Below are 24,973 nucleotides of genomic sequence, written 5' to 3' on the forward strand. Positions count from 1 at the left end.
GCTCTGCTCCTGTTATTCCCACCAGGAGAGGCTTAGACTCGAGGAAGGACTGAGGGCTGAATGGTGAGGAGACGGTAAACAGATAAGCCAGCCTGAGAGGTCGCTGCCTTGTTTTGGGAATGCCTTTGGGCACCCAGGTGAGTGTACTCCTTGATTTTTAATTTCCCCATTTTCATTAGGGGAAAGCATAGCTCCTGGTCTGCTTATGGCTTTTCCGTGTGTGACCTCATGTAGCGTCTTGTTTTCTGCTTTGCACATGCGTGTCCTAATGGTTAGGAACACGCCTCATCCTCTCTGAAGATGCAAGTTTACAAATGATCGTTAACTCGCCAGGCTGTGAGTCCCTGAACCAGAGGGAACTCATTGGAAGAGCTTTGCCGAGAGCCCAACGGTGCATCTGACTGTTCTGAGCGGAGCTGCCAGCTGCGGGAGACACTGCGAGAGCCCCGCACCCGTGTGCAAAGAGCCCTGCGTGACCGGTGGCGACTACAGTGCAGACGCCACCGGAGCACGGGGGTCGGGTGCCGCAGAGGAAATGAAGGGTAGAAGTAAATCAAATAATCGTTATGCTCATTGCAGGGTGTTTTAGAAAAAAATTAATGTATTCAGCAAACATTTCTTGTGCCTCACTATGTGCCAGGGATATGAAGATCAATGAAACAGGTCCTTGCCTTTGAGCACCTGTAGTGAAGACACGAACTCTTTTAACTTCCCGCAAGGAGCTCAGTTTCCTAAGAAGAAGAACGTGACAGTGCCACGGGACTTGGAGGATTCGCTGCCAGACGCAGGCGGGGGCCCCACAGGAAGTCAAGAACAGCTAGCTCGTCAAGGCCCTCAGCGCTGAGTGGGAGTTTATGGCTCCCACTTTCCATAGGGGGCGAGTGAAGCCCTGAGACAGTAAGCAGTCTTTGTACAGACGAGGCTGAACCCTCACTGGAGGGGACCCACGACTGAGCTCCACAGGGGGAGGTGGGGCCCCTGAGACGTGGAAGGAAGCGAGCTAAAGGTGGGGGCGGGGGTGGGCAGGGCACGTGACTCACCGGTGGATGAAGTGGTTTTCCTCTAAGTACTGGCAGCCACAGGCAATGTCCCGAGCCACGTGCAGAAGGTCCAGCATGGCCAGGGAGGAGGGCTGGTTCTGTGGTGACACAGAAATGACCCACTGGTGAGAAGCTGTCGGGGAGAGAAGATTCAAAACACCAGCTTCAAGTGCTCGCAAGGGGGCCAAGACTGGACTGGCTGTCCCCCTGGGGTCCTGGCTGGCTGTGCGTTAAAAAATCACTGGGCAGTTTTAAGCCTGGCCTTCACTCCTGCATGTCCCTCACTGGCTGTGTGACCTGGGGCTAATAGCTGTGTCACTCTACAAGCCACAGTGTCTGCATCTGCGACAGTAGCATGGCACTTGGCCTCGCCAGACTGCTAGGGGGACACACAGGACATAGTGGGACAGCTCCCTACAGGACCCTGCAGTCATGGGCGGGGCTGCGGTGTGGCAGCTGCAGGGGAGAGTGCCGGGTTTCACCAGGGGCCTTGTTCAGTCAGAAATATCAGGTACCGAGAGGGAGACTGTCCCCATGTCCTGGGAAAAAGGAAAGTAAATATATTTCTGAGGAAAACATTCATCCATGTTGCTCTCGTATTGGAAACATCTTTTTTTTCTTCAGGAAGATGCTTTCTGTTCTGACCAAACTCCTGGCTTCCCCTACGTGTCTCTGTCCCCCCATCACTCAGGACGGCAGTGCCTTTGATGTCTCAAATGCTCTGTGAGCCTGGCATGCCGCAGGGACTGGGTCTTCCCAGGCATTAACCTGCGGGCCAGGTTTATCTGGGCTCCCCGTGTGTGGCTGCTCAGAGCAAATTAACTGCTCTGCTAATCACTCAGCACAGAAGCAGGTAGTTGGCCACCCAAGGGAGAGAAGTGACCCACCGGTGAGGGGTGTGTGAGTGTGAGTGAGTGTGTGTGTGTGTGTGTGGTCAGGGAGCACAGCCAGCGTGCTCAATGCTGTTTGTATGCATCCAGGGCTTTCCGATCAGGGCTTTCCCCCTGAGTCTGCTCCAGAGTGTGGTGGCCCTTCCCCAGGCCGTGGAGGTGATGGGTGTACCCTGTCCAGCACTCACAGAGAGGATCTCGTCTGCTGTTTCTCAAAGTGGGCTCTTGGGTGGGACTCAACCAAAGAGGAGTGGGAATGCCTGGGCTAAACCAGTTCTCTGTCAGAGGAATTCCCAGGGTCTTCGCTACACGGCAACACACACGGAGGACCAATGAGGGGCCTGCCACGGCTCTGGGGTCTGGCCACGGAATCCTCGTGAGCGGGTGTGTGAGTGTGGGCTCCGCAAGCGCTGGTGTCCCTTTCGGGGGCAGCGTTCAGACCGGTCTCCCACTTTACAGGTGAGAAAACAGGGCCAGTGAAGTGGGTTGATTTCTTTGGTCACAGCTGCCGAGGGGCTGTCCCCAAAGGGTGCTCCAAAGGGTGCCACATGTCACAGGTGGCAAATGCAAGGCCCGTGGGCCGGATCCGGCCAGCACCTTGTTTCTACCCGGCAGCTGCACCGAGCTCTCGCTTACTGTTAAGGAGTAGTTACATTCCCACAGTCCTAAAATTACATTCAGCCCTTTGAAGGCAACCGGCAGGCTGATGTGGCCCCCAGTGAACGAGTTTGACATCCCTGCTACTAATAAAAACCAGAATGATATCGAGAGCCTGTCCTTCCTGAAGGAGCATCTCCTGAGCCATTTGGAGAGGAGGAACCACAGGACGTGGGGCAGGACCCGTTGCACCAAGCGGAAAACAGAACAGCAACAGACATACTTAAAATCGATGCGTCGAAGAGTGAGAGGGGAGATGGAGGGAGAAGCAGATGCAGGCAGGGAACGCAACGTATGAAAAGTGGCAAAAAGCCATTTGAAAAGTGATGAGAAGTTGATGCCAGTGGCCCCCGTCTTCCTGGCTCCTCAAGTGGCCGACTTTTCTCGGGCGCCCGAGGCCTCTTCGCGCAGCTGGAGCCAGCACTGGGGTTACGGGACCGGAGCCCAAGACCCAGACCTGAGCGCCAGGCCAGATCGGAGCTTCCCTCCTGTACACGGTGGTTTCTGGGCTCCAAAGAGCCTCCCAAATGCACTGAGCACGTGCCAGAGCCATTCCCCACGATGTCACCATGTTCCACGCACAGATGGACACTGTGGGGGGGTGACAACTGCCACCGTGAGTGAAGAGATCCCTGACTCCCTAATGGCTTTTGTCATTATCGATGGACCCAGCAGGTACTAAAAGACAGTGATTAGCCCATATCCGGCATATGGTAAACCCTCAGCAAACATTTGTGGAGTAAAGACAGTCTGCAAAAACATTGTTTTTGAAATTTAAAAGGATCTGCCTTCTAGAGAAGGTGGAGTCCCGGGACCAGGTGATGTTTTCATGAGTTAGTTACCCACGAATGTCATTGCCATGACCAACGTGGTTAGCCTGGGCGGGTTTTCTGTCCCATGCACCTGTAATCTGCCGGCCACTCATGTCTGTACATTTGCTGTCTGAAGCCAGGGCCTCCCAGACAACCTCGGGGTGCTTGCATCCTGCACGTCCATGGGACCTCTGAGCTCCGGGGAGGGTGGGAAGGGAGGACGGAGACCTTGTCTGCCTCTGAGTGCTCAGATGAGAGGCAGCACACAGTAGGTCATCATGTAGGCCCTAAGAGCCCAGGGGGTTCAAACAAATGAGCCAGGTGGAATTTGGTCCTTTGAATTCAGTGAGTTCCACAGCCTGGAGGACCAACTGCCTATCCCATACCCCATTATTTCCCCAGCCCCGGTATCCATCAGCTGCCCCTCCTCCGGCAGCACAGGTGGGATTCACTGAGATGAGCCCCCTCTGCTGACTCCAGTCACGTTCTGTGGACGACCGGACCCCACCTGACTACGCTGGGTTCTGTGGTGCTCAGAGTCCACGCAGGATGCCCAGTTCTCTAACCCTCTGGGCCCTGCTGCCACGGACGCACCTGCGTGGGCTCCCTCTGCAGGGCGGACCTTTTAAATCACCCCGTGCAGGTATCTCAGGAAGGACCAGCTCGTCTGGGCTGGGGAGGTGTGTGTGGGGGGTGGTGAGAAGAAGGATGGCAGGTGCTGTGAGACTTGGGGGCATAGGTGGCAAGGAGAGCCAGGTCAAAGGTTAAGAGCAGATTTGGTGGGTGGAATCCTGACCCTTGGAAGGGGCTGTCCCAGGAGAGTCGGCCACCCCACCATGGTGGGCGTCTCGGGGGTGGGGCCTGTTGTCAGGGGCCAGCGCTCAGCAGCAGGCTCCCACCCTGAGCCTCCCATGGCGGGTGCACTGCAGGGTGGGAGGTATGAGTGAATTGCCTCTCCTTCCTGGTAGTTTGTGTCTTGGAACAATATTCAAATCATCTCTCATCGCCAACAGAGAGAGGAGCCCCACTCCTCACTGCTGCCCCGCCCCAGCCACCAAGGAGCTTGGGCTGGCCGAGTGGCGGTTCCCAGGCCCCCTGTACAGATCCCAGGTCTCTCCTGTGCCTGTGCGATCCTCCTTCTCCTCCAGCCCCAGGAACGCCCAGTGGGAAGACCAGAGCCACGCCTCTTCCCAAAGCGTCTGCCGAGTGCCCACCGTCTGGCCTCTGCCGGGTCTCAGGGCACACGTGCCGAAGCCTCTGCCTTGGTGGGTGCTGGTGGGGAAGCCACTGAGTTGGCGCTCGGACCCAGGTGGAGACGCAGTGCTGGCTCTTAATGACCCAGCCTCACTGTGGCCGTCTGTGGCGTCCCCAAGAGGGACATTGGGAAAAGGGCACAGTGGGTTGGAAGAAGCACTGTGTCAGGAGTCATAAGCCCCGAGTTCTGGGTCCCAGCTCTACCCAGCTCTTCCATGTCCTGTGTGGCCCCGGCAAGTCCTTTACTGTCTCTGAGCCACAGTCTCCTCCTCCGTGAGAGATCTGCGCTGTTCATGCCGTGGCTTGGACATGAACAACGAGGACTGTAGCAAAGTGGGTGTGTCTTTCTTTCCCCACATCCCCCTGCCAGGCATGCTCAGGAGTACACACACACACACACACACACACACCCATCGTTTCAAGGAGTCAGATGGGATTCTTAAATGTCAAGATAGGTCACCCAGACTACGATATTCTAAGTGGAGCCTGGCCGGAGGTGGGGATTGGGACAGGTGTGACCTTTCAAGGTTTCTGCTGCCACTTGGAGTGCCCGAGAGCAGGGCGTTCAGCTCTGGGCTTTCTGCAGCAGGTGTCTCAGCCCCCCTCTGTTTTCCTGGGGGTGGGGAGGGTGCACGCCTTCTCTGAGGCCCTCACAGCCCAGCGGCAACCCTGGGAAGCCGTGTCCAGACTCCGGGCTCTGCTCCGGTCCCTGGCTCCCGGGGCCTCCTGAAGAGCCCGGCAGTAGCAAGAGTGGGTGGCTGGGTTCTGGGTCTGCCCAGTGTGCTGAATTCTATAATTGAGAACCATGTCCACAATGTTCCCATCCAGCCCTTGGACTTCACGCTGCAGACGCTGAGGCTGGACTGGGCAGTCTGCTCTAAGCCATGTGGTTGTCGAATGGCTGGGCAGGGCAGGGGCATGGCATTCCTGGATCTACGCAGGTCTCTCCACTGTCCCCAGCTCCAGCCCTCCAGCTATAACACTCATGCAGCAGCTTCTGAAACACGTCAGCACTTTATTTGGATAGTAAAACTATGAGGTGCAACGTCACCATTTGAGAAGTAACAGTGGGGTCAGAACAAGTGGATACAGATGCACCTGCCCCACGTCAGCTGTCTGGGTAAGTGACCTGCTTGGCATAAACGTCCCTCTCTGTGCTTGTCTCTAGTTTGGATTTCCATGGTCAGCCAGCCATAAAAATGGGCTCAGGCTGGAGAACCCGTCGCACAAGCCTTGCATGAGCTGCCAGGGCCGTTGTCCACATTTCGTGCATTCTTTCCTGGTCATCCCCCCAGATCCGGGCCCAGGGGCTGACTCCCTGCGCCTCGCCCCCGCTGCTCCCCAGGCTGCCCATGCTTGCTCCTCCCACCCCACTCATTCCTCGGCACAAGCACCGGGGAGAGACCAGTTCTCACTCACCGGGCGGGGGCGGGTCTCCCGGAGGAACGACTTGAGGTCCCCTCCTGCCATGAGCTCCAGCAGGATAAACCGGGGCAGGGCTTGAAGGCTCACTCCGATACAGCGCACGATGTTCTGGTGATTGAATTTGCTGCAGAGCACAGGGGAGGAAGCAAATGTAACTGAGCTGAGTCTGGGAAAATCGTAAGTGGGGAAAGCAGGATACAACTTTATGTTTTCGGCAGACACGTTAGGGAGATGCGTTCTGCAGATGTTGGTAGCAGGGGTCCCAAGCTGAACCTCGGCTGAGAACTGTCTCGTCACTGAGCGGGTGGAAGAACCAGCGGGCAGGCCTGGCAGGAGCTCAGTCTGCAGGTGAGTATTTGGCTGGAGGAGGGAGGACCCTGCACAGACACCTGGGTGAGGAAGTGGGTGGGAGACAGGAGAGCACCTAGCATCGTTCACGGAGACCGGTGCGTGGACTGCCCGCTGGGTTGCACGTCTGAGTTCCCCAAGGCGGAAGCTGGAGGACCCGCCAGGAGGTGTTGTGTGAAAGAGACTGAGAAGAAAGAGGGGCATATCAATCCCACTATGGCTTCCTCCTGGAGGCCTGGGGATTTGGGTTTTCCTGTTAATGTGGTCCTGCTAGGATGCCCAGGGCAGTGGGTCTGGGAATCTCCACACATGCCGAGTTGGAATATGATGGTTTTGCCCAGTAGTGAGATAGAGCAATTTGTGCCTTTTTCATGTAATCTTCTACTTTCCAAGTTTCATTCAATAATCATGAATTACATGCACAATCAGAAGAGAAGTTATTTTCCAAGCAAGGTGCAGAGCCTGCTGCTTGTCCCCCCATGGCCCTGGATGCCACGGGCACACCGCACACTGCCCCGCTGCCTTCCCTCTGCCGCCTCCACCAAGGGGAGACTCCGGGCTGCCCCACCCTGTCGGGATGTGTGGGGCTCCCCAGTGCCACAGGAGGCCATGACCCCAGCCAGATCTCAAGGTCAAACCCCTGCATCTTCCTTAAAGTGATCTACAGTCAGAGCCCTGGACACTGAGGTTCCAGTTAGGGGCCCCAGAGCCACAGGTGGAAGGAATCCAGGCCTAGTGCATGGGCCGAGGTGGGGCAGCCTCCCCTCATGTTAGGGGCGCGAGGAGCGGGGGCGGGGGCTGGTGAAAGGCCTGGAAGGAGAGTCGCCTGGAGGGAGATTGTATCCTCCACTTCAAACACCAGCCCGCTCTGTGCTTACGAAGCAGGGAGAGAGAACGAACGGATGGCACAGGGGTGCTGGTTGAAGGCAGAGGGGCACCAACTGAAGGATTGGGTCCAGAGATTTTTTTCTGAGATACCACGGGGGGGCTGCTCCACCCTGGTAAGGCAGGCTAAGGGTCTGGGGGAGCGCCAGCCGGAGAGGAGAGGCACACTGGTGACATCTGTCAGCAGCAGCAGCAGCTCTGGGGTGGGGCGGGGGCGTCTCTGTGGACTACCTGATGATCAGGGCCTCCATGAGGAAATCCAGCTCGTCCTGCTCGGAGCACACCTCAGGCAGCGTCTGGCACAGAGGGGAGACGGCTGTGAGCAGGTGCGGTGAGCGCTGCCTGCCGGCGCACGGCCTGCAGGCTGCTGGCCCCGGTCAGGTCCTCAAGGGAGCCCCTCTTACCTTCACAGCCACTTGCAGGGGGCTCGGGTCACTGGGCATCCCAGACACCTGACCTTCATACACCTCCCCAAACGCACCATGGCCCAGACCCCTGCGCAAGAGAGAAGAGAGCGTGATGAGGCAGAGGCAGGCCGGCTGCGAGAAAGGGTCATGGACACCGAGTGGCTGCCCATGAGGGGCTGGGGGCTCGAGCCCAGGAGTCACACCCTCAACCCGGCTTCGCCGCTCAATCCCGACCTCCATGGATTATCTGAAAACTGGCGAGAGGTGTGCCAGCTCGGGATTCGTGACGATGGCTGAACTTCCCTTGGGGAAGACTTGAGTCTCTGACATGGGCCAGGGACACAGGGGAGGCCAAGGCCTGGCCCTCGGCCTGGAGGCGTGCACTCCCCGGGGCGGCAGGGACAGTCCGCTGCAGACACCTCGGCAGGGTGCTCTCAGTGAGGGGCAGACATGCACGGGATGCTCTGGGGGCTCGGAGGGGGGCGCTTTGCTCCATCAGAAGGAGGGGGGAGCCAGGACGGCTCAGGGAGGGGGCACTTGTGTGGGTTTTGAGGAGGGAGAGTCCTGGTTCCTCCCAACTAGTCGTCCTCCCATCGTGCAAACCCCACGAGCACACAGGCTGCTAAGCAGTTAGATACCCCCCAAATGGCCTTGAACACGAACCTATCTCCCTCTGGGTGGGGTGGGGCTGGGCTGGTCTCCTGTAGCTAGAGGAGTCTGTGGTGCTGGGATGACGTCCAGGCCCCCGGGACACCCCCTCCCCTGGAGGATGGCAGGGCACTCACCGAAGGAGGGTGATGTTTTTCCGAGGCACCTCCTTCAGGTCGCTGATGGAGGAGGTCTTGCCGGCAAAGCAGTAGTTGGGGTTGTAGTCCGTCATGATGGTCGAGGTGCGGAGCTTGCTCAGCTTGTACTCGGGGCTCTGCAGCTCCATCTGCATTGCTTGCAGCTCCTGGTGCTTCCGGCGGTACACTGCAGATGGGCAGATGGGTGGAGAGGTCAGCCTCAGTGTGGTCTGCACCAGGCAGCCTGGCCTCTGAAGCCCAGCACAGGCCACCGCCTCCAGGAAGCCTTCCTGGATCTCCATCCCCTCCTCTGAGATCGAAAACCTCCCACCACACTTACTAGTGCTAATGAAATGATTATACATGTGAAAGAGTACTTTTAATCAAAAGATTATTTAAAGTAAATGTAAAGATTAAAATCATATAAATGGAAAAGGTTTTACCGTGTCATGCAGGGGTAGAGACACATTAGTTTGGGTCCTCTGAGAAGCAGATCCGAGACACGACTATGGAAAATGGCTCTGAGGGGAAGCGGGGAGGGAGCCGGAGGGGGGAGACTGGGTCAACCATCAGGCTGTGTTGAAAGTCTGGTTCTCAGTGCAGGAAGGTGAGGGCTGAGCAAAGACCCCCAAAGGCCATGCAGTCGAAAGACTGTTCAGCGGGGCTCTTGGGACGTTCTGCAGCCGAGCTGGCCCTCAGAGGCACCCAGGTCTCCAGCACCAGGCCTGCCTGGGTGTCTCTGCGGTGCCAGGCCTCTGTGGGGGGCGGGGGCAGCACGGCGGCGGATCTGAGAGCAGCGCTCGCTCGCTCCACTTCCCATAGTTGGAAAACTGCCAGAGCGGACAGGGCCCTCAGCTGGTATCTAAACTGGCACCTGAGGACCTGCGCTCTAACTGCACCCTTGTTACTTACAGGCTGAGTGACACTGAGTGACACTGACCCGGTCATGTGACCCCTTCGGCCCCAGCCTCCTCCGTAAGCAGGAAAAGTAACTCCTGCCCTGTCCCCTAAGCCCCCCAGTCCCCATGGCCTAGGGTTGTCTCAATCGGATAAATTCACCGACATGAGATGGTTTTGAAAAGTTCTGAAGAGCTCTACCATTGCAAGGGACCATTATCTCGGCTATGATACCTGGGAGAGCACTCAGTAGGCACACTCCGGGGGAGGCAGCCGGAAACTGGGATTCCCGGGGCGAGTCCTGCCTTTGGAGCCCAGCCTCTCCCCCTCCGGCCGGGCAAGTGAGTCAGCTGCTGTGCGTTCATTTGCACCCCCTCCTCGGGGAACTAACACGTGTAAACCGCCTGGCACGTAGCGAGTGTGTAAAACGTGTCTGCTCCTATCATCCTGTCCCTTTGAAGGATGCACCTGTGGGAGTTACACGTGCTGCCGTCTTCTTGGCCACCCCCGGGGCTCCTCTCCCCCGAGCCTGGAGCCTTTCCCTCTGCCTTCCTTCACCTCCCTGCCCGCCTGCCCTGGGCGTTTCCAGAAGGAGAAGCCTGTCACACAATGTGAGCCCTCCTAGACCTCCTGACCAGCTCACCTGGGCTCACAGGCCTCACAGGAAACACTCAAACCAACTTTGCATTCTCTGCTTGTCTGGGGAGGAGGGTGTGGGGTGCGGGTGGGGGTGGGGGTGGGGAGCGGGGTCCGGTTGTGGTGCTGGAGGCGTCCCAAAGGGAACGGGCCCCACTAGGAGAAGTGCCTGCTGAAGCCAGTGTCTGGTGGGCGCTGGAAGTGAAGTCTGGGGCCGGGGCTGAGCTTGAGCTATGGCGCCCACCTCTGCAGAGTGCTCCCCGCCCCCGCCGCCTCCCCGAGGGCAGCCAGGAAATTATTTATGGGGCTGAGGTTCAGGATCAGGGGCTCTGGGGACCCGCAGCTGTGCTGGGGGCCTGGGCTGCCCCAGCCACCACCCACATGGAGGGACACCTCGGGGTCCACGGCAGAGCCCGCGGTGCTGCCCTGCTCTGCCACATCGGCCTTCCTGCCCCCCTCCCCCGGGAAGGCCCGCGGCTGCAGCACACTCACCGATCATGATGCCAGAGAACGCCAGGACGAGGGCGGCCACGAGTGCCGAGGTCACAATGGAGAGGACCAGCGAGAGCGGCAGGTGGGGCTCTGGGGTGGGCGACACTGGAAGACAGGTCCCCCCGAGACACCAGTGACCGTGCTGACTCTCCTTGGACCCGACCCGAGTCAGAAAGGCCCTCCCTGGCCGGGACGAAGGCCGCCTGCCCCTCTCATGCCTAGAAACATCGTCTGCCCTTCTTTTCAGAGGACCCGGGGCATAGAGCAGGTTCATCCTGGTGTTACAGCCCTCAGAGTGACTTCCGGTGAAGGAGGCACGGAACGGGCCTAGATACACAATTCTGGGCATTAATCCAAAATGCCCACAGCATGACAACAGGCTGAGGGTAAAAGGTGAGTCAGCAGTGGCTGCGGAGGAGATTCAGGGGCTGCAGGCAGCGATGAGCTTGGTCTGACCCAGCAACAGAGGGTGCCCCTCAGGGACACTCTGAGGCTGAGTTACCTCCTGTGGCCCCGGGAGGGGGCTCCCAGGCGCCACAGTGGCATCGACCACACGGCCGAATCATGCCTGGTCCAGACACCGCATTTCAGGAGGGACATTGGCAACACCTGCAGGCGTGGGGCACCGGTATGGAGAGGAGACATTAAGCTGTGTCCCCCGTGAAGGATGGGAATTCAAGGGTCGTTTAACCTGCAGAAGACGTGCAGGAGGAGGACATCCTTGACAGGCTGTTGCCCATGGGGACCCGTGGAGTGGGAGCCGGAAGGGACTGTCTAGAAGAAGCACATGCCTTACAAGTGTCTGAGTCCCGGGAACTCGGGGTGTCCCTGTGGAGGCGGAATGGCCCCTGGGTGGGGGCGTAAGGGTTCACACCCTGGGTCAGGGGTGGGGCTACATGACTCCAGACTCCTTGGGGAGCCGCGGCCCGCCCCTCACACTCAGGCCTCTCTGCCCAGTCGTCAGAGCATCTGCGCCGGGGCGGACGATGGGGCGCGGGGGCAGTCATGGAGTTTACAGAGATGCATTCCACGTCTCCAGAACCATGGAGACCAGCGGTGGCTCCATCTCTGGGCCCCCACCCCCACCCCCTTACCAATGCAAGACACACCGTCCTCAGCCAGCACCGTCCCGTGCTCACAGAAGCAGATGACCTTGTGGCTCTCGGGGTCCACGTGGCACTCGTCCACCTCACAGTGGCTGCAGTTCAGGTAATGCTTAATGTTCACTTCCCCGTGGCCTTCCATCACTGTCAGCAAAGACGGAGGGTGAGCCTTGGGCGGAGCCCGGGGAGGCCGCCCCGCCCCCCACCCAGCCCCCGTGCCTATCTCCAGCCGGTCAGTGTGGGTTCTCTGGTCCCCATTCCCACGTCCCACAGCCGCTGCAGCATAGCTGTGAGCGGGCACGTCCCCGGTGCCTCCGGGGGGTGGAGTTCGGGGGTGTGGGTGCATCGGTGGAGGTGGGTAGGAGGGCCTGCACGCCTGGCCCTTAAGTCGGTTCAGCCCCTGTTACTGCTGCATGTTCTAGCACTGGCCTGCCTGGTGGTCGGTCTTCTGCCTCTGTCCACATCAGACCACACCTCCGGACTCCCAGAAAACCGAGTGCCCGGCAACCTGGCCTGCCAGTGACCCACAGTCGTGCCTTTGTACTGCCACTCATGTCGGCAGTACTGAGGTGGTAGCTGAGTGGAAGACCTGGCCTAAGGAAGTCGGTTCTGCACGCAGCAGAGGGTACCTTTCAAAGCCGGGGTGTACAGGATGCCCAGGGGACTGATGAAGGACACCCCGTCCTCCCCGTCCATCTCAGGGTCATTGTTCGAGGCTGCGTTGCCGCCTGTGGCAAACCAGAGAAGAGTTTAACGCAGAGGGGTGGGTGCCCAGTCTCAACACACGTGCGCATCAGCGGGTCATGCAGTGGGGCCAGTGGGGCGCCTGGGAGGGCGGGGCGATGGGGAGGGAAGGGAGGCTCAGGGCACAGGGGCTGCACGTGGGGCTTGGCTCGTAGATGCTGGGTGTGGGGCCACTTTCCTCTCCAGGTCCAGGCCAGCTCCCACGGGGGTTCCCCACTCCACTGGGGCCCCGTGGGAAGCAGTGCATGTGAACGAGACCTGGAAAAGTTCTAGTCTCCCCAGGCTGGTTAGCCCCCTGGTGCCTCTTCTGGGACTGGCCAGGGCAGTGGCATTGAGGAGCTGCTCCAGTGCCATAGGGTAGGGGCTGGGACATGGGGGAAGGGCCCCTGTGCCTTTAGGCTCCTGTCCCTCCATTCAGCTGGGGCTGGGTTATCTCTGGGCTCCCCCCTCGGACTCCGCCCACCCACCCAAGGCTTGGAAAAGAAGAGCATCTGGTTAATGCAAGCACCTTTCACAGCGTTAAGCAAAACACAGACAGAACATCACAGTGTGTGCATGCATCGTGTCCTAGTCTGTGGGGACAGTGGAGCCACCATTCCCCCGCCTCTCAGCTTCAGAATGCTCCTGTGCTCTGCTCTAGCTTGGAGGAGACCCGGGGCCAGAGGCCAGGGACCAGATGCTTGCTGAAGGGCTGGGCTGGGCTGGGCTGGGCTGCCTGTGGTTGCCCTCGGGAGCAGCGCCCATCAGCATGGTGAGTGGCGTTCTGAAGCTGGTGGGCTGGGGCAGGGAAAGGAAGGGGAGGAGTCCTGGAGGCTGGAAGCCACACACCAGGCCCTTAGGGAGCTGGCTTGGCAGGGACGTGGGCCAGGCCATCCCAAGGGAAGCACGTGGCTGAGAGGCCTGGCCTCTGAGGTTCTCGAGCCAGCACACCTTAGGGGCAGCTCGGAGAACAGTCTGAGAAGCCCAAGCCCCTGTGTCATCGACTCCGGGGCGATCAAGAACCACGCGGGATCTTGATGCTGTTGCTGGTGAAGCCTGGAGGCAGGATGCTGGCCCTCGAGCGAACACCCTGCCTCCGGCTGGTCCCCGGGCTGGGCGGAAGGCGTGCACGGTCACATCACAGTCCACACGGGGGCGGGGGCGGCCAGGGGAGGGCAGGCGAGGACGGGGAGGGGAGGTGCCTAGGACTAAGAGGGGAGGGGAGCGACACCTTGAACACAAATCATCTTTACCTATATATCCTCCGCCTCCTCCACCTGAGGAGCACCCCCCTCCACCCCCTCCGAAACCCCCTCTGGTCTCCCACCCCCACTTCTTCATGGCCTGGGGGCAGGAATGTCCTCCGGTGGCACCCTCCAGCAAAGACTTTCCAGACCAGAGCAAGGAAGTGTTATCATTCCAGCCACCTCCACCACCTGCAGGGAGGGGGAGACAGAGGAAACTCTAGTGAGGCTGCTGGCTAGGTCAGGTTGGCCGGGGGACCTGGCAAAGGCAGCTGGACACGGTGTGCTTTGAGGGGGTCCGGGGGCCCCGTCTTCAGTGGGGCCGGGGAGCTGCGGTCCGTAGCTGGAAGACCAGGAGTGTGGCCTTGGTCCCAGAGAGACCCGCCCTGGCTACGGCCCAGTGTCCCGGTGGGTCGTAGCTGCTTCCCGTCAAGCCTCTGGCTCGAGAGCCCCGAGAGCGCCTGGCCGGGAACGGGGTCCGTGGGGGGCAGGCAGCAGCAGGATGACTCAGCTTGTTCCTCTGCCTTCCCTTCATGTCCCCCAGCTCCCGAAGTGCTGGGCCTTCACTCCCTCAGCTGCTTCCCATCTCAGCAAGCGCCAGGACCCACCAGAACCTGAGCAGCCGACCGCCACAGCCCTGCCGAGGCCGCTGCAGAGACGCCCCTTGCAGGAATCCTGGGCTAGGCACCAGATACCCAACGGGCTTTACTGTTTCCCGGGCGAGGACTTCCTCCTCCTGAGCCTGGGACTCGGGGATGGAGACTCGCCTCAGAGGGTCGATGTGTGTGTGGGTCAGAGGAGGCAGTGAGTGAGTGAAAGGCTTCATCAACCAGACCGCCGAGCGCAGGGCTCACGGGGCATTTGCAGGCAGGGCACACGCTGCAGACAGCCCCACCCTCCGAAGCTTGGGCCGAGTCCTGCCTGCCTGCTCCCAGGTGCCCTGGTGGCAACGGCAGCCACCGGAGCTGTGCTGCCCAAGGCCTGGGGCGGCTCCGAATTCTTGCCAAGGATGTGCTATGGACAGCATGGAGGTGGAAGGCCACAGGCTGACCCCAGAAGTCTTTCCTGCTGGCTCCAGAGATTCCGGGGCCTTCTCTCCCCCAGTGCTGTCTCACGTGACATTGCAACCGGCAGCCCACCCCCAAAGGCCCCAGAGCCCTTCCGGCCCCAGCAGGTGATGGGTGGGGGGCCTGGAGAAACAGCAGTTTGCGGGTCTGCCGGAACCATAAAGATTAGTGAATCTGGGAGACTCTTTTGGACCCAGAGGGGGCTGCAGAGGGAGGCTGGGGGGGTGGGCGTGTGGGGTGGAAGGTGTGGGGTGTGGAGAGAGATGACCGTTGTGCTACAAAGAGGGCACCAGTTTTCAGACAACGAAACCCAGGGCAGGAGCGAGCGTGGGTCTAGCATGGGGACACACAGAGCCAATCAAGACACCCAGGCAAGTCGTGGGGTCCCTTTGTCACCTTTGGAAGGTAGAGGGGTGCTTAGGTTTCAAGGGCTGGTCTGCCTCCTGCCAGCCAGCGGGTGGCTGTTGGGGTCAGGTGGCAGAGGGAAGGCCCCTGCTCCCTGGGGGATCTGCAGTGAATTCTGGGCATGGGCCGGGCAGAGCCACGAGCCCGGTGAGCACGTCAGGGTGAGCTGGGCCTGACACCTGTCTGCCGCCTCCCCTGCCCCCCCTCTTCCCCCCCCCCCCCCCCCCCCCGCCTGCCCTTGCATCATTTCTGCCCCTGACTCCACCTGGCAGCCTCCAGGCAAATGTGTGGGGAAGAAAATAATGGGCATAAAAATAAATCAACTTTTTTTTTTTCTTAAATGGATGGAGTATGAAACAGTTTGACCATGTTGAGAAAAAAAAACACCTACTAACTTTCTGTGAGCCCGCTGACCCTCGTAAAACGGGAATAGTAGCATCTTTCTGGAGAGCCCTGCAGGATTGCTTTGAAGAGCACACGTATAATAGATGTGGAAGTGTTTTTTAATTTATTAAATCGGTACCTCTGCACGGAGCACCATAAATCTTGCTGGGGGTAATTCTTCACTGTCCACCCAGTGACAACCCTACTTTCTTCTATCCCCAGTCATCTCTTGATTAAAGAGGAAGTCTGAGTGTTTGCTTTAATTAATCTCCAATGATAGATGCCTTCAAAAACCCTCCCGCACGCCGATTGTGGGAAAATTACAAAGACCAAATGACTTTTCTCTTTAGGGACGGCTGATTTTGGAGGATCGGAGAATGCACGCCCCCGGGTGCCTGCCCTCGTTTGTCACTAACCAGCCAGGCCGTTTTCCAGACGGAGCTCCTCCAGTGAGGCGCTGCGTGAGCTGGGCCCCCGGGGCCAGGAGGCAGAGCCCTGGGGTTCTGGAGGGCCTGGCTCCGCCCAGAGGTCTCCCATCTCCTCACCTCCAGGTGCATTCGGTGAAACCCAGGGAGGGCTGGCCGGCCATCTGCATGCTTGGGGTCCGTCTCATTTTCTCAGTGACCTCCCCAAAGTTCAACCCTGCTGTCAGCAAGGTGGGCTCTGCGGCCCAAGGATGCTGCCTGCCCCCCCTCCCTTGGTGCCGGGACCTGTCTCAGAGCCCCCAGCCTCTCAGGTTCTGGCGCCTAAGATGCCCGCAGGAGGGCCCTGGCTGAGCAGGTGCTGGCCGGGTCCAGGAGAATGTTCTGGGAGTGCGCGGGCTCGCACCGCTGTACCTGCGGCTCCGGAGTAGCCGTTGAGTCCCAGAACCGAGGAGTTATTCTCTAGTCTCTCGGGGTGGAACGTGTCCGTCTTGGCCCCGTAGGCCCTGCCGCCACCGCCAGCCGCAATGATCAGGGGCACCGGCACACCGTCCTTCATCTGCCCGGAGAGACAGACGTTCAGAGGTTGGCACACCGAGCTGGGCTTCCACTCCAGGGCCCCCAGCGCCCTGGTTTAAATGTTTAAAGTGTCCGAGTGTTTGCTGGGCAGTGGGTGACGTCTTGCTGGTCCGAGGGCTCTGACCTCGCGCTACGACAGCCCAACAGCTTACGCTCCACCGCCTCCCCCACCCCCAGCTCCTGCTACCGTCGGGGCTCCATCAGAGAGGAAAACCACGGGCTCAGTCTTACAGGCTGCTACACGGCCCCTTTCCTGACGCTTCACCGAGCGGCCTCAGAGGTTTGGGTGCCGGGGCAGAGCAGGCCCCTTTGCTCTCTCCTTCCTCTCCACTCTCAGGGTCGCTGGCTCGGACACCGCCCACCCAACCTCAGAGTTAAGCCCTTAGCGTCACTGTCCCTGTGGGAGGACCTGGCAGGAAGCCTCTGCCCTTAGCTTTGGGTCTGGCTGCAACAACGCCAGACAAGTTCTCCTCGCAACAGGGAGGGCAAAGGCGTGCGTGGTGACTCGGGCTCGTAGTGCAGCAGGAGAAGAGCCTGCCCTTTCTTGGACGGATAGGGAACCCTGCATCCCTCTGGGCCTGCGTTTCCTCATCTATCCTGAGGCTCCACCCCATGACACTCAGAAGTCTCTGCCTTGGGGAGCCGGCAGAGTCCACCTCACCTGGAATACGTAGGTGGCTCCGCCCCCTCCTCCACCCCCTCCTGCCCACTCGTGCACGCTCCTGTTCACTCGGATTTCTTCTTCGATCACGTTGTTCTCTCCAATGCAGACTTTCTGGATTATTTGGTTTGTCTGTAGAAACAAAAAAAACCCACCTCAGGTTTGTGCCCAAGTTTCTCTACTTCCCAGCATGCAGAGATCTTCTATGTTTAAAGATAGGGCCTAGCTCTCAAATAGCTTACAGTTGAGTTGAAGGGACCAAAAAATGTGCCCAGATAACTATCACTCTGGGCAGGATTAGAGAAGGACCGTGAGAATAGCTTCGTTAGAAAATGCATGGGAGGTTGGGGGAGGGAGAGTGAGCCCTTGTTGCCAACTGGTGATCAGGGAAGACTGCCTGCAGGAGGTCGCATTTAGGTGGGCTTTGAAGAATAAGGAGATTTAAAGAAAACTTAAAGTACATTATATTAGTTTCAGGTGTTCAGCATAGTGACTGGACATTTACCTTAGGAAGGGACCACCATGTTAGGTCTAGTAACCATCTGTCACCATGCAGGTTGTTATGACATTTGACTGTAGTCCCCATGTTGAGTACTGCATCTGACAGAGGGACTTTTACACACAGGGAAGGAGAGAAAGTCAGGGCACCCGGGTGGGGGAGGGGAGCAGCATGAACCCAGAAGGGGAGTGGGGTACTTGGGGAAAAGCCAAGGAGTCTTTTTGCCTCAGAAAAGTCCATCTTAGGACAGAGGGGTGGTTCAGGAGGGCTGCAAGGGTCCTCTGGCCCTGAAGAGGGGCCTGAGTGGGGAGATGGGCCTGGCGGGGGGTGTGAGTGGGGGTGGGTGGGGGGCATTAAATGGGACAGTGGCAGGGGCCTTGGGGACGATCCCAGAAGGAGCTGGACATCACTCTCTGGGCAGTGGGGGCCGCCCAGGTGTTTAGGGAAGCTGCGGTTCCAACGTCTCGCGGAAGGAGGAACTCCGGTGGGAGGCCAGACTGGGGCTGTGTTCCCAGCTTGTCTTCCCCTAAGTCGTTTCTCCTTTTTGGGCAACTCATTTCTCCCAGCTCATGTCCCATTTCTTGCCTCCAGAACCCCCCGGCATGGCCCTGAATAGAGCTCACTATGCCTGCCATTGAGAATGGCGTGAGCCCTGGGATCAGCGGGACACCCTCAAACAGCTGGGGAGGGGGCGCTCGACCCCTCTGACCCACTCGTGTGGAATGGGAACAAAGGAAGACGCCACAGGTTGTGGGTGGCAGAGGACGGTGTCTAGGAGAGTGTCTTGCCCGTGTCAGGGACTGAATGAACGGCTATTGTTTCACTTGGACTCACGTCTGAGCCCGCACACGTGCTGGCGTGAGCCCAGGCCCCTGGGAGTCCCTGCAGGGTGTGCGAATGCCTGTGACACAGATCCCGGCACCCCTGAATAACGGGGGTGGTGCTTCCAGAGCAGCCGTCCTGGTATCTGCCGCAGCAGCTAAGATGAACTCCTGCAAACGTCGACCCGACCTCGGAGGAAGATGACTTTTCTTTTACTTAATAGAAAAAAGGCCAATAAAACACCGAATTTCCGCGGAATGCTGCTGAGTAACCAGCCGGTGGGCGTGGCAATTCATCTTTAGCCACTCCTCATGCTCGGGCGCTTGGGGGTGCCGGCAATGAGCACTGAAGAGATTTCCAGATAAATAGCTGAGATGCAATTTGTTTTACGGCATTTTGGATTTAATGATGGAACTAATTTGATATTTTTTAGAGCGGATTTGGTGTGGGTGGAAGGCTGTGGATCGTTACTGTGGAAAGCCGACACTTCTCCTGTGTATGTGCAGTGCCGATGGGGCTGGGGGGATGGGGTGCGGCGGGGGGGGTGGGGGGCACTGCTGGAAGGGAGCCCTGCTCACTGCTGTCTGAGGGGGCGTGAGGTGCAGGAAGCGTGCTGGCCCGAGCCCGGGGCCGGGGGACAGAAATGTGGGCTGTCAGCTGGACGGAGTAGAGCACAGAGTACACCCCATCTGGCTCTTGGACAGGCTCTGCCAGTGATTTGCTGAGCTGCACGGGCCCAGGCCCCTCACCTCTCTGGACCCGCCTCCCCCTCGTAGATCAGGGGGTGCCCACTCCAAACCAGTGGTGCCAGGGCGGCCCATCCCCTCGAGCCCTGCTCCCTGCCTTCCTCTCCTCCGCCACCAGCGCTGGGGGCTCTGCCCTGGGGAAGCCCCTCCCTGTGAACAGCATCTGCAGGGGGCTGGAGACTGCAGCCCTTGGGCTGGACAACGGCCTGTGTGTAACTAGAGCTCAGACCTCTGCTCACCCCCTGCAGCCCCCGCCAGGGTGTCTCCTTTAAACTGAAAGGGGGGTAGGAGGATGGGGGAGGGAGATTCTTCGAGTCCTCTTCATCTTCTAGAGCTCCTCCTCTAGATACCATTTTGGGAAATTCGAGATTGAGGTAGTGCTTGTAAACAGTCTTTTTTTCTCCTTCTCCCAGTGACTCCTGGGGGTTGGAGGTGGGGAGCAACAGGGAAGCCCAACTCCTTGCCCCAAGCCCATGTTATGCCTGGTCTGACCAGCAGAGGGGGCCACCCTCTGTCCCTGACTGAGAATTGACTTCTGAACTCTTGCATCCAAGTTTGAGAGCAACGAGGTTGATTAATGAAATGATAAAGTACAGCAACCTAGAGGAACAAGTAGATTATAATTGAATTTTTTTTTTTAAAAAAGGATGTGGTCCTGTGAAAAGACATAACTGATTACAATCTAATCAAGTAAAAGTTCCTAGCAAAAGTCAATGCAATCTTTCTGCTTAGATGAAAGAATTACATTAGTACTCGATAAATACCTGTGGAAATTACAGCAGCCTGCGATTTAATGGCTTAATATATTATATCAGGTTGAAAAGTCCTGATTATAGTTGCTAAATAAAAGTGGGAGTCCAGCCATTTCTCATTCACAAGGTTGTACCTGCGAAGCCTGCTCCTGTGGCCTTGTTCTAACCCCTGAACACAGCAGAGGCCAGGGAGGCTGTGCCCTGCTTCCAGCCCAGTGTGTAGTGCTTAGAAGCCCTGGGTTTATTTTGTGGAATTGAATTGCTTTTCCAGTGGCCCTTGCTATCTCACTGATAGCCTGTCCCCCAAGGCTATCCCCAGGTGGACGCTGTGCTTCAGGTGAGGGCGGGGTTTGGCCCCAAGGGAGACACGCCCTGCAGGGTGCTGAGCTCCAGCTGGGACAGCCAGCATTACCAGGGCCTGCCTGTCCTGAACGTGGCAAGAGGCAGACAGCTGGGTGCTGGGAGTTTGCACGGCTGCCGCTTGGTTAGTCCTCACTTCTCATCCCCCTGGTAACGTCAGACCACCACCAGCTCTCTTGGCTCCTGCTGCTGGAGCTCCCCCTCTTGTGGCAGCTGGACCCCCGGAGGGAGGGGCGGAAATCAGAATGACTGGCTGCCTCTGTGGCTGCAGAGAAGGGCAGACTGGCTTGTTGGGTGGTGGGCTGCAGGTGGAGAAGAAGAAAAGGCTATAAAAACCGAGGCCCCGGCACAAGCAGGAGCCCGAGTCCCTACTCTGTGCTGTGTCATGAGTGACTCTGAACAAGTCCCTTCGCCTCTGTGGCCTCCATTTTCTCGTCTGCAAAAATGGGACAAGTGGATTGCATGGTCTTCCAGCCCTGATCTGTGCTTTACAGTCTTTACAGTTGTAATCACATGAATAATAAATAATATACAAGTGCATTCCTTTTCCGGCCGTGTCAGACCTTACTGATTGATAAAGCACCCTCAACTGCAGTGCCCTCACCAGAAACAACTGCTGCTGTCTGTACCTTTCAGAACGTTTTCTATGCAGCCATGGACAGAGAGGTGCCGAAGAGCTGAACAAGAAATGGGTAAGCTCCTGGCTGGCATAGCTCAGTGGATTGAGCATGGGCTGCGAACCAAAGTTCGATTCCCAGTCAGGGCACATGCCTGGGTTGCAGGCCATGGCCCCCAGCAACCGCACATTGATGTTTCTCTCTCTCTCTCTTTCTCCCTCCCTTCCCTCTCTAAAAATAAATAAATAAAATCTTAAAAAAAAGAAAACTGCATTTAAAATAAATGGGTAAGCTCGTATTTGTCTGTACTAATACAAAGACAATGGTGCCCTAGCGAGAAAGTCCAGGAAGTAGCTTCAACTCACACTTCTGCTAAGAAGTTGTGAAACCTGTGCCTCAGCCTCGGTTCCTATGGGGCTGTGAAACCCTGGCAGCCACACCACCGGCTTCTCCTGCACCCAGATGGTCCTGGAGAGCGAGGGGCACTTGCAGGCAGGACACGGGGGAGTCCTGCCGTCTTTGAACGTGAGCTCCAGAGGAGCGTGATGGGCATTGGTGCCCTCTGCGGGGCCTTCCAGGGTGCTGGGTGGACAGGGAGGAGACTCCCCCGCTCTGGGCACTTACGCTGGGGCAGGCGTCTTCCCCCTGCTGTCCCACCAGGATGTACAGCGTGTCGCCCTTCTCCAGGTTGAAGATGCCCAGCACGGACACGCCGTGGGACCGTGTCATGGAGTTCCTCCCGCCTTTCCCGCCGGCGGCTCCGTAGCTGGAGATGCTGCGATGGGACAGAGCACAGGGGCTTCAGCCACCGGATGCGGGTTGACTCCCTTCCCGCCAGCCCGGCAGCTGCCAGTGGGCCAGTGCTTCCCCACGTGGGTCCCCAGGGTTCCCCCCGCATCAGGCCCCAAGGTCAGCGAGGAAGGCCCCTCTTCCCACGGTCAGGAGAGGACAGCCGAGTCTGGAGAGGGGCAGGGAACCGCCTCGCTGGCAGAGCCTGGAAGGTAAAGAACTGGTCCAGGGTGAAGAAAGAGTGGGGGGGGGGAGGGGAAGGGCAGGCGGAAAGAGAGAAAGGGGTGGACAGGGTAAGTCTGCGCTAATGTAGGGCACTGAGTGAGGGATCTGAACACTTGGGATCTCCCCATTATGGATTCATGTCTCTGTCCAGAATCAAAGGGCCCACGTGACCTTCGACAAGTAACTTAGCATCCCTGCTCCACACCCGTACAATGGGGATAAGAGAATCCACCTTCTAGCCCCTGCGTGTTGCCAGGACTAAAGGAATTGAGACGTGCAGTCTTAGAATTGTGCCTGGCACATAATAAGCACTCAAAGGTATTCCTATTATTGTTATCATTATTATCATCATTCCTATCATTATTATTGGGGGGATTAGCAGGGAGGACTTTGCAGACAGTTTCAAAGTCTCCCCACGGGGGTCTAGACACAGGAAGGCCCCACGTGCAATGCCGGAGGACAGCACTGTTGGCGAGCACAGACTGTTTCTCTCCACCCCCCAGTGCCCCCTTCTGGAGTGAGCTGCGTGCAGACCACAAACAGCCGATCCTGATAGAAAGAAAAACAGTGTGGGGATGTGGGACTATTTCCACTGCCTCCTGGCTTGCCGAGGTACAGTCGAGCAAGGACGGGGAAGAAATGGCTCAGCTGGTGAGCCAAGAGGGGCGTGTCGTACAGGCAGCTAGCATAGCAGGTACAAATGCCTCCCCGGAGACCGGCTGCGGGGGGCGGGGCCCGGAGGTTTTCGTGTCCGAGCTTCTCAGATGAGGGGTCCTTTAGGAAAAGCCTCCAGGAGGAGAGGCGAGGCGAGGCGGTTCTGCTCACGTGGAAACACAGTGGCTTCTCCTGATAGGATTCCAGGAAATTCCCCATGTTCCACGAGTGTGAGGCACCTCCTGGGGGCTCCCTAAGGCGGAGCTCAGGCCTGTTCTGCAGAGACACGCCTGGGGGGCTGACTGGTGGCCGGTGTGGCCGGGGTCTCCACGAAGCGTGGAAGAGAGCCTGGTGCCCGCCGCCCTAGCTGTGGCCAGGCACTGCCTGGGGCCTGCCGTGAGCCAGCGTGGCATGGCGTCCTGGGCACAAGAGGACCTGAGACCGGCTCTAGACCGTCAGGGGCTTGCAAAGAAAATGGGGACGTGATCATAGTTAGGAAAGGAGAGACCTCACCATCGGGGTGGCTACACTGCGGGGACAAGGAGGAGGGAGCCAAGGGTGCTGGGGTCCCCTCGCTAGAACGGGCCACTTCCTAGCCGTGTACCCTCCCAGAATCCCAACCTCTTCCCTGATCAAGTGGGAGCCATATCTTACTTTTCACAGGCCAGTGGGGTCAACATCAAAAGACGACAAAGGGGTGAAAACGTAGAGAAAGGGGGAATTCTGCACAAAATCAGGGCCGTCCGGTGCTCAGGGCCCAGGAGGGAGACCGACGCTCGAGGCAGGCACCGAGGTCTCGGCTGGTTGCAGGGTGTGTGGGGTGGGGGTGACGGGCAGGTAGGACTCCCAGGTAGGACTGGAGCGTAGGAGTCAGGCCTGTGTGAATGGAGGTGAAGAGGCAGGAACACGTGACTGCAGCAGGAGGCTGTGGGTGGTGGGGGCGGGGCTTCGGGGCTGCAGAGAGTGGGAGGGGCCAGGGCCTGTGCGTCCCAGGAGTAGATACGTGTGTCCCCCTCCAACAGCCACGAACAGTAGCTGTTAGTAACCTCATCTGACAGATGAGGGCACCGAGGCTCAGAGGGATGAAGTAACCCATCTGAGGCCACACACCTGGTGAAGCCCGGTCCACACCCCCACGTCTCCCGTCACGGAGGCCATTTCCTTCCTGATGCGCTGCCATGAGGCTTCTCCATGCGTGGCCAGGGCGGTGTGAGAAGACAAACCCTCGCTTTCGACCCATTAGGAACAAGGGAGAAGGTGATAAGGACAATTAACAAACTGAGGGGAAAGGAAGGCTTTTTAGTGGAAGGCAAGCACAGAGCACTGTTTAGCTCAGAGAAGGGAAGCCCGGGGCAGGGGCCGGGGCAGGTGCTGGGGGTGGTGCTGCTGGTGGGGGTGGGGGTGGGGGTGGGGTCCAGAGACGCTCTGCAGAGCTGAGAGATGAGCAGTGCGGGCGGCCTGCCTCTGTCCTGGGGCTCCGTCCTGTCGCACGGGGAAGTGTTTCATTCGCCCCGAAGGGGTGGTCTGCGTGGAAAATGCTGCCTGAGACGGAGCCCTGGTCCTGCCCACTCCTGCTTACGGCTGAGAGGTAAGCTGTACACTCCTCATCATTTTCTGCATCATTTACATAGTCATTTGCATCAATCTGCATGCATTATGAATCAATCTGAAATCTTTCACGTGTTTAAATTTAGCCAAATTATTATATTTTATAAGTTGTTTGTTCCTGTCACTTTCCCCGCTCACTAAGCCATCTTTTTTTTTTTTTTCTGCCATCTCCCAGCAAGTTCAAAAGCTGCCTCACCTGGGTCTGGACTGAGTTCTTGGCGATGAGATGGGACAGAAAGAGCCGTGAGCTCTGCTCTGCTGGCTGTGTCACTTGGGGCAACTTGGTTAACCTCTCTGAGCCTCAGCTTTCCCTCCCAAGGAGAAAAGGAAGGGCAAGGGCTCCTGCCCTCGTGGGGATGAGTAGTGTGTCTGAAAAGACTGCACACCGACGCCAAGGGCAGGGCAGGACTTTTGGCTGTGGTCAGCGCTGCAGAGCCCAAAGCAGGCAGAGAACCTGATGACCGGGAGCCGACGGCCAGATTTTACTTTCTCGTCTGATGGCCTCAGCCCCACAGTGTTTACCTGGGTTATGGACCCGCTTAAAGTCCCGGGGAGCAGACAACTCCCTGTCCGGACTAACTGTTGTGGCCTTGGGAAGCAGTGCCTCCCTCGCCAGCCCTCTGAGGGCTGAAACCCCACCCCTGAGCTTCACTCCTTTGGAAGCTTCTAGCTGCTGCTGCAAGGCTGGTCTCTGGAGCAGGAGGTATCCTGGTGAAAACGGCACGGACCGGAATGCAGACAGACCTGGATGTTCCTGTTGCTCAGGGCCAAGACCGAGGTGGGGC

At 58.4% G+C, this 24,973-nt stretch overlaps 1 protein-coding gene across 1 annotated transcript in view; it reads right to left on the reverse strand.

The window, feature by feature from the left end:
- The window catches only part of ALK (ALK receptor tyrosine kinase), a 103,016-nt gene that overhangs the window by 13,478 nt on the left and 64,565 nt on the right, over positions 1 to 24,973 (reverse strand). The window contains exons 7-18 of the mRNA XM_036029953.1: positions 21,537 to 21,687; positions 17,112 to 17,248; positions 16,291 to 16,505; positions 13,035 to 13,790; positions 12,261 to 12,359; positions 11,623 to 11,775; positions 10,529 to 10,633; positions 8,504 to 8,690; positions 7,716 to 7,806; positions 7,543 to 7,607; positions 6,073 to 6,202; positions 1,041 to 1,138 (exon numbers count right to left, since the gene is read on the reverse strand). Of these exons, the coding sequence (XP_035885846.1) occupies positions 1,041 to 1,138; positions 6,073 to 6,202; positions 7,543 to 7,607; positions 7,716 to 7,806; positions 8,504 to 8,690; positions 10,529 to 10,633; positions 11,623 to 11,775; positions 12,261 to 12,359; positions 13,035 to 13,790; positions 16,291 to 16,505; positions 17,112 to 17,248; positions 21,537 to 21,687 (2,187 nt within the window). The remainder of the gene's footprint in view (positions 1 to 1,040; positions 1,139 to 6,072; positions 6,203 to 7,542; positions 7,608 to 7,715; positions 7,807 to 8,503; positions 8,691 to 10,528; positions 10,634 to 11,622; positions 11,776 to 12,260; positions 12,360 to 13,034; positions 13,791 to 16,290; positions 16,506 to 17,111; positions 17,249 to 21,536; positions 21,688 to 24,973) is intronic.

The sequence above is a fragment of the Phyllostomus discolor genome, chromosome 6, assembly GCF_004126475.2.
Source record: "Phyllostomus discolor isolate MPI-MPIP mPhyDis1 chromosome 6, mPhyDis1.pri.v3, whole genome shotgun sequence".
Taxonomy (NCBI): Eukaryota; Metazoa; Chordata; class Mammalia; order Chiroptera; family Phyllostomidae; genus Phyllostomus; species Phyllostomus discolor.